At 45.9% G+C, this 8,399-nt stretch overlaps 1 protein-coding gene across 1 annotated transcript; it reads left to right on the forward strand.

Annotated features, from left to right (window-relative positions):
• Window positions 1-6,729: 6,729 nt before the first annotated feature.
• Window positions 6,730-7,698, forward strand: TPST1 (tyrosylprotein sulfotransferase 1). The gene has a single exon (XM_010721737.3). The coding sequence runs from the start codon at window positions 6,830-6,832 to the stop codon at window positions 7,676-7,678; it is 849 nt and encodes a 282-aa protein (XP_010720039.1). The 5' UTR covers window positions 6,730-6,829; the 3' UTR covers window positions 7,679-7,698.
• Window positions 7,699-8,399: the final 701 nt, after the last annotated feature.

Genomic DNA, 8,399 nt, shown 5'->3' on the forward strand with positions numbered 1-8,399 from the left:
TCACGGAGCGGAACCGCCGCGCTGAGCGCGTCCGTACGAGCGGAGCACGCGGCTGCTGCCGGAGCCGCGTTCTGCTTTGCCTCCTTTTACTGCTATTATTTCTTCTTTTTCAATTCAAAGCGTCCGCCGGCTCCGCTTCCCGCCCGCGCGGCTCCTTTTGTTCCGCCGTTCTTTCGCCTTTCCGTGCCCAGTGCCGCTCCGCCGCTTTCGATCCGGTTGGGAACGAGTTCATCTCCAAAGAGCGGAGCTGCGGCGGCACGGCTGCGCGGGGAGCGGGGGGCAGCGTCCTTACAGGTGTCCTGGAGCCGCGGGGCTGCGGGCTCTGAGGGCTGGGATTGGACTCGGGGAGCTGAGAGGTCTTTTCCAATCCGAACGGTTCTGTGCCGCTATGAAAAGCGTGGAGCTGGGTCCGGAAGAAGCTCTGATGCGGACGCAGCGATAGGAGCCGAATGCTTTGGTTGCAGCCTGGCTGTGCGCTGCTTCCACACGTGGAGCTTTCAGATCGGTGTCCGTGGAGGTGAACTCGGCTTTTCTGCTTCTCAGAGGCTGAGATTACAAACAAAAGAAAACGCGGGTTCAGGGGAATGCAGTGCGAACGTTGTCTCACGGCTGTCCCTGCGGGAGTGTTGCTCACACGTCTGTGTTTCCATACAGCACTGTGCTCCGACTTCGCTGTTCCATCTGCCAGCCCTGCGGCTGTGGCTGTTGTGAACCACGGCTCCTTTCTTCATAGAGGCGAATTAAAATTAACTCGTGCTTTTATCGGTTTTATCAGCGTGTTTTTTTCACTCTATAACCGATGCAGGGAGAGCAGCTGCAGGGCTGGGAGCTGGGATGGCTTTACAAGATTGAAGATGAAGCACTGAGTGTTAAGATCTTCAGTTTTATTTCTGGCTTTGCTGGGTGTTTTCCCTGTTCGTTAGCACTGCGCTGTGCTTTTGGGTGATGCTGCTACACGGCTGGTAGAGTCATTAAGGGTGGAAAAGTCCACCAAGATCATCGACTCCACTCGAAGGCATCTGGCCTTGGGAGACATCATTGAGATGATTGTGCAAACAACGTTTTGAAGGCATAAAAATGCTTCCAGGAGACCCAATTGAGTCTTAGAACAACCTTCTGACTGAGCCTGCGGCAGTCTGGATGCCTTCTGTTGGTGGTGTGATGTGAATATTTCGGTTGTGTTCCTCAGAGTTGTGCTATACCATTATCATGTCACTGCCAGCTTTCCTATGCAATCTTCTTTGTGGCGAGCAAACGTGAACAACCAGCAACAAACCCACGTGTTGAAGGACAGCCCTGATGGGATTTGTGTGCAATTTGTCTTCGGCTTTCATTTAGAAACCCTGAAAGACTGCCATTGCATTTCATAGAATCATAGAACCGCTTGCTGAGCTTAAAACGGAACTTTTCATGGGGACTATATGATGTGTCCAGTGTTTTCTAAGTGCGTATCTGACGTACTGTGTTGTTTTGAAGAGAATTCCTAACAACATTCAGTCACCATTCCAGTATATATATTTTTAGAGTGCAATGCCTGAGGGGAAAATGCGCTCAGAAATGGTGAACCCAGTTCTCTAGCATTATTATTACTCATATTTTTTGGACCCGTATGTGGGGTGATGTTGGCAGTGCCTCCTTGCTGCAGAGCTCGGGGCAGCAGGGCACTCCTTTGTATAAGAACACCCAAAAGGTTTTTGCAGCTGGGTGCTGTGTGTGCAGTGTGTGGCCTGGAGCTGGGCTGGAAGATGAGCGGCTGAAGTCCAGCAGCTGCAGAAGCAGCCAGCTCTGCTTGCTGCATTCAGGAAAGCTCATGTGGGTACATTTCTGCTTTTTTGAGCAACAGTGGCCTTCAGAGGGCTCGTCAGGAACTGCTTGGAGCACTGCAACCAAGTGTTGGGGCTGATCCAGTTAACTGCATGAGTAAAGCAGAGCCTGTTGCATCTCTCACTGTCTTTGCCTACCTTGTTTTGGAGGTCAAGCAGAAGCGTGGAAGCTAAGCTGAGCAGCAGAAAACGCGGGCACAGGGCTGAGTAGGGTCTTCTTTGACAATGGGTTCTTCTCCAGTCCGATGTTGGTGTACATCCCACAGAAACCAAGCACTGTTCTACAGGGAGGTTGGCAGAACGTGAGCCAGAAGCTTGAGAAGCAGAAGCCAAGGACAAACTGATCACCAAAAACTGCTTTGTGTTTGTGGGTTTCTTTGAGGTGGGTGATGCAAGTGGTGTTGCCTCATTGATTTAGCATTGGAAAAAGCTGCTTGGCTGGATGGCATTCATCAGCTGATGGTCACTGGACTTTCCAGTTTCTGTAATGAGAGTTTGACCTGTAGAGCTCATGGGAGCTGCGTAGTTCTGGGGCTTAATGGGTGTTCTTTTATTCCCCTGATAAGGAGTGTTTTAAACAAACCCCAGACTGTTCAACCGTAAGATACAAATGAGTGACTTGCTTCTTTTCTATACTGAAACCTTCCGCATTTTTTAGATGAACTTCAGAAAAATAGGTCTTGACCCACTGCGTGTACAGGCCAGGACTGGGGGGGGAGAACTGCTGTGTGCAGAGTGAGGAAACAAAGCGGTCATTCTGCTTTGCTAACATCTTGTGGCTGACTCATAGGTCTGACTTTTCTGGAAGTGAATCCAGTTTGCATGCAGTGCTGCTTAGCTGTGCTTTCGTGTACTGCAAAGCGTGGATCCCATATCGGTGTGATTTTGTTACGTGTATATTTGCTGGGAGTTTGTTTTTATCTGTCATTCAAAACCTGCTGATTGATCTACAGCTCACGTTGTGGTGTTTCTGTTGTTGGTGGTTGGTTTTGGGTCATTTTATTATTTTGATGAAGAGTGGGCTGTACCTTTAGTGGAGTAAAGAGCCCACTGTTTTTCAAAGCTCAACTTCTGTGCTACGAGGGGCGGCGGATTGCCTTGCTGTGACTGCAAAACACTGTCAGCTATTACTGTTAGCAGAGCATTATTGACTTGTAGCTCTCCTCCAGGTTGGCGTTGATGCGATCCAGAGTGCTCACTCATGGAAGGACGAAGGTGGGGTCTGTAGATTTGTGAGCTGCTGGAAGGGCAGTCACTTCCATCTGTCACACTTATCTTGAAGAGCTTTATGTGTATCTTGGGGCCCAGGAGGGAGTTTGCTGGCTTGCAGAGCGCATTGGTTTGCTGAGCAGTGCTGTTTTGTCAGCTCCTCTGTTGGTTTCCTGATGCGCAAGACCCTGGTCTTGCTATGTTTTATGGCAGTTGCGTGCTCCAAGCACTGCTTCCAGGTAGACGGCAGCATGGAAGGTCATAGGGCAGCAAAGCTCTGTCTGCTTATGCTCTTTCAGCCTTTGGCATCACTGAGCTTACCAAAAGTTACTGCATCGATTGAAACTGTTTGCGGTTGGTTGGTGGTTGTTTTCTCACATGCGTGTGTGTGTCACGTGGATTTTTTTATTGCTGCTTTTCTAAGCAGTCAATGGTAATTTAGGAAACCAACTGGCAAACTGTGGTGCTCACAGCATTTGCTGCTGAGGGTGACTCATCCCTCTGCCTCACCAACTCCCAGGGACGGAGTGTTTCAGCCTTTGGTCACCTGTTGTGCCCTGCTGCTGCTTGTTCTTCAGCTTGGTTCTGTTGTTCCAATACCAATGGCTGCAGTGATCTGTTTCCTGCAGAGATCAGCTGCTGAACTTGGAGTTGGACTCAATGGTGCTCATGGGTCCATCAAACTTTGGGCATTCAGTGATGCTATGAACTGCTGCAGTTTCAGAGGATGATCGGTTGTTTGCCTGTTTGTTTTTAGTTTGGAAGGTGAAGGAGATCTTTGGTTCAGTGTTTTGTTTTGGGGGGATTATGGTTGAGAAAATGAATTTTATGGAACGTACTCAAACCAAATAACATCAGGATTGGTGTAAATGTTTGCATATCTTGTGTGCTCTGCAGCAAAGTGTCCTCCTGTTGCATTAGCTCTTTTCTGAGCGCTTTTAACTAAACCTTCTCTGTTTCTTAAAGCATTTAAAGAGATTTTGGGTGTTGTTTGCTGGTTTAAGTGGAACAGTTGCCTTCCCTAAGTGAAAATCATGTGCATGCTGGGTTTGCTCAGGAGAGACGTTTTGCTTTTCAGTGCTGTGGAGCTGTGAATTGAACTGTGTGTATAGATACTTCTGCTGATACCCACGTATTTAAGGTAGAGTTAAGCCACCTCTTCAGCAGGGAGCAGCACGTGAAGCGTAATGAGACTTTGTAGGATAAGAGGTGGTGGCTGTGGGTTTCATCAGGGAAAATTCAGGTTGGAAATGAGGAACAATTTCTTCTCCAAAGAGCAGTGCTGCGGTGGCACAGCTGCCCAGGGAGGGGGGGGGGTCACCATCATTGGAAGCGTTCCAGACCCATGGAGATGTGGCATTGAGGGATGTGGGCATGGTGGGGTGGTTGGGGTTGGATGTTGAGGATTGCTGCTGATGGGGATGGAAAAGCATTGAGGCAGCCGTCATCCAAATGTTGGCAGTACGGCAGCGCTTGGAGCTCCTCACAATGAAAAGCGTCTGTGATTCATACTGCTCAGTGAGTTGTTTCAGCTCTGAAAAGCGAGCTCATGTTTAAAGTAGCAATTAGAGGGCTAATTTCATTTGAATTCGGAGAGGAAGAGTCGGTTTTCAGGCTAGCTCGTGTCTCCAGAAACACAGCACGGTTGGACGGCAGAACACAGGTAAGGGAGCTGTCTGTACAATAACTTCTATGGATGGAAAAGGTAAATGTTCAGGATTGAGGTCAGTGAGAGCAGATGAAGTCAGCTGCGAACTGAGGCAGCAGTTCTGTCCCAGCCCATGTTGGATACAACCATTGGTACCACTGTAAGTCATGGCTTGTTCTTCATCCTTCCTGCATGTGTCTGCATTGGAATTCAGCAACAGATTTTAAACCTTTTGTTTCTATCTAAAGCTTTTGTTCAGACTCATGTGCGTTGCTTAAGTGATCTAATTAGGTCTTTGGTTCTCACTTGTATTGTAAACGGTGCAGTTTGAAGGAGCCAAAATGGAAAATGATGTTTGTGAAAAACCTTGTTTCAGTTTTGGGTGTTTTGGAGCTTCGGTCTCTATCCTCTCATCATTACTGATTAAAAAAAGTCGTAAAATATTTAGTGATAGGTGTGCAAAGCCTTGCATTTCAGCACGTCTCATTTGTTTTTGGGTACTGAATTGTCCTGTCATTGTAGAAGACAGTGCCACAGCTACGTGAAAATAACTTCCAGGAGGGAAGCAGAGCTTTTGTTGTAGCTAAATTCACTTTGAACTGTACTGAGATATGCTCTGTCACCAGGTGATAGCAACTGCTTAATTCACAGAGCTGAGAATGGATTTAGTGTAGGATAGTATTGGCACTTCAGGAAAGAGATGAGTGGTTATCCTTGATTTGCCTTTTTTCCATTGTCTTGTGATAGTTGAAAGGGTTTAAAACCAACTGGATGATTCATGTGTGATACTGTAGAACCAGACGGGAGGTTATGCTATGATGTAACAGTTAAACATTTTTTTACAACTTGTATTTCCATTCCATATAATATAAACGAGGGATGACTGTAACTATAAACTCATAGATGTGGCTGCCAGGATGCTTTATGGAGCGTAGTCTTACTGGTATTGGCCATTCTCTTTTGATTTGTCATGGGAGCACTTGCCATAAACCTCTTTGTAAAACGACAATACGTTCACCTTCTTAACTTCCAAGTGTTATGTTTTGGATAGGGGAGGGTGCTGGCTGTCATGGAATCAGTGAGGTTGGGAGAGACCTCTAAGATCATCAGGTCCATCTGCCAGCCCAGCCCCTCCATGCCTGCTGTTGTACCAGCAAGAATGCAGATCTGTCCAGGTGATGTAGGAGAGACTCAAAGAAAGTGCAAGCTGACAGCATTGCTTGAAAGGAGCACAGTTCCTGTTTGAAGGTAGAACGCAGTATATACTTTGTTCTGGGAATGCTTCATTGAAATTATACAAGCTTGAAATTATACAAGGCTTTACCTCTTCCTGCTGCTGTTCTGGTTGAGAACAGGGCCGATTTTTCTCTCTAACTTACTCAGTTTTTCAGTATTTCGGTTATTGAACACTGATCTTAGTTTTGATCCTGGTCAACTTCAGTCTTGGGTTCTGCTTAGTTCATTTTTACTGTCCACTTCTTTCACCAAAGCTTCCCTTCAAATGAAAATGGATTTGTCCTCTACTTATTGGGAACTATTTCTCTTTGTTGCTTTAAGCCTGTGATCAAAAACTGCAGAATCTCACAGTCAAATGTTGTTATATAGCTGTGAAATGTCTTTTGCTGTCATCTTCTGTTCTCTGGAGGAAGTGGAGCGTGTCAGACTCCTCACTTAATGAAGAAAGGTGCCTTAATGGTTGCTTTCCCCTATTCTGAAGTCCCATACGAATGATGTCTTTGACTCCAGAATGTAACAGAAGTTATCCAATGCTGGAATTCTTTCAAATATAGTGCTGAACTATGCCAGAGAACTTCTGTGTAAATAACACTTATAATCACAAATCTTGTTATGGGTTGTTTTGCTGCCATGGTAGACAAGAGGAGTTTGCATTATTGGCTCTTTGATTTTTAGATGTTGCATTTAGTAGTCTTAATGCAACATTAGTATCAGGAGATACTAATTGTATTGAATGCCATCAGATAATTCTGGTGCTGATGTATCGCTGTAGCTGTTAATTAAGTTCTTTTTTTTTTTTTTTTCTCTCCCCAGACCCTAACTTATTTTGGATCAGGATCTCCATGGCACATGAACTAGAAAGTAACCTGCAATAGAAGGTCTCTTTTATTTTGAAGCGACAGTCTTTATCAAAATGGTTGGAAAGCTCAAGCAGAACTTGCTGTTGGCATGCCTGGTGATCAGTTCAGTGACAGTGTTCTACTTGGGCCAACACGCCATGGAGTGCCACCACCGCATAGAGGAGCGCAGCCAGCCGGCGCGGCCGGAGAGCCTGAGAAGCACAGCGAGAACTGCTTCCAATGGAAACACAAATAAAACCTTTGCTTACAACAAAGACATGCCTTTAATATTTATTGGAGGAGTACCTCGAAGTGGCACTACGTTAATGCGTGCCATGCTTGATGCTCATCCGGATATTCGATGTGGAGAGGAGACGAGGGTAATCCCACGAATTCTGGCAGTGAAGCAGATGTGGGCCAGGTCGAGCAAAGAGAAGATCCGGCTGGATGAAGCTGGAGTCACAGATGAGGTCCTGGACTCAGCCATGCAAGCGTTTTTATTGGAAATCATCGTGAAACATGGGGAGCCTGCGCCTTATTTGTGTAACAAAGACCCTTTTGCTCTAAAATCCTTATCTTATCTTGCTAGAATTTTCCCCAATGCCAAATTTCTTCTAATGGTACGGGATGGTCGTGCATCTGTACATTCCATGATATCTCGAAAAGTCACAATAGCTGGGTTTGACCTCAACAGCTACAGAGACTGTTTGACCAAGTGGAATCGTGCTATAGAAACTATGTACAACCAGTGTATGGAGGTTGGCTTTGAAAGATGTATGCTGGTACATTATGAACAGCTTGTATTGCATCCTGAAAGATGGATGAGAACTCTCTTAAAGTTCCTCCGCATCCCATGGAACCAAGCAGTTCTGCACCACGAAGAAATGATTGGGAAAGCTGGGGGTGTTTCTCTTTCCAAGTGAGTATGAGCGTTCCTCTCTTGTCTTTTATTGCTCTGAAAGATAGAACAGGGCCTTTTGCATATGAAAGACCAGTCATAACTCAGTTCTTTAGTAGCTAGTGATATCTTGGGAAGCTGATCTGTGGTGCAGATTGTATGCAAAATAGGAGTGACTGTTAATTGTTGCTGTGCAGTCTTGGTTTTGAACTCTGAGCATTTGTCCCTCTAGCATATATGTATGTCCCTCTAGCATATATGTATGGACCAAGTCACTAGCTCATGCTTTAAGGTCAGTCTAACTTGAATTTGGACATTGAGCATCAGCCTTTCCTCCAGCAGAGCTTTGCTTTTCCCTTTGCCCCAAAACAAACTTAGACCGTTTTTTGTCTAGACTGGCACTGTTAGTCCTAGCAAGATGACCCGTGTGATTTCAGGAACTTAATTATTGTTGTCAATGCAGGAATGGCCTTTGAGGTGTATTTGCCAAGGACGTACTCTTCCAGGAAACTTGAGAAATTGTTCCAACAAAATAGAAAGCAGAATTGGCATGCTCTTCTGTTGGCGTGTGCTCCTCTGAGGACAAGCACTGAATAAAATTAACCTCGTTGGAGGCAAATCTTAGTAGTCTGTCACACCATCTGTGTGTCTGACCTAACTGCTTTCAGGAACAGAAATCCAGCTGTGCTTATAAAACTTCAGTATTTAGGAGGGGGGTGTTTGGGATGTGTATGTTTTGCTCTCCT

The sequence above is a fragment of the Meleagris gallopavo genome, chromosome 21 (assembly GCF_000146605.3).
Source record: "Meleagris gallopavo isolate NT-WF06-2002-E0010 breed Aviagen turkey brand Nicholas breeding stock chromosome 21, Turkey_5.1, whole genome shotgun sequence".
Classification (NCBI taxonomy): Eukaryota; Metazoa; Chordata; class Aves; order Galliformes; family Phasianidae; genus Meleagris; species Meleagris gallopavo.

Excerpts from the sequence above, each read along its gene's own strand:
- TPST1 (XM_010721737.3), top strand. The coding sequence starts at position 6,830 with ATGGTTGGAAAGCTCAAGCAGAACTTGCTGTTGGCATGCCTGGTGATC.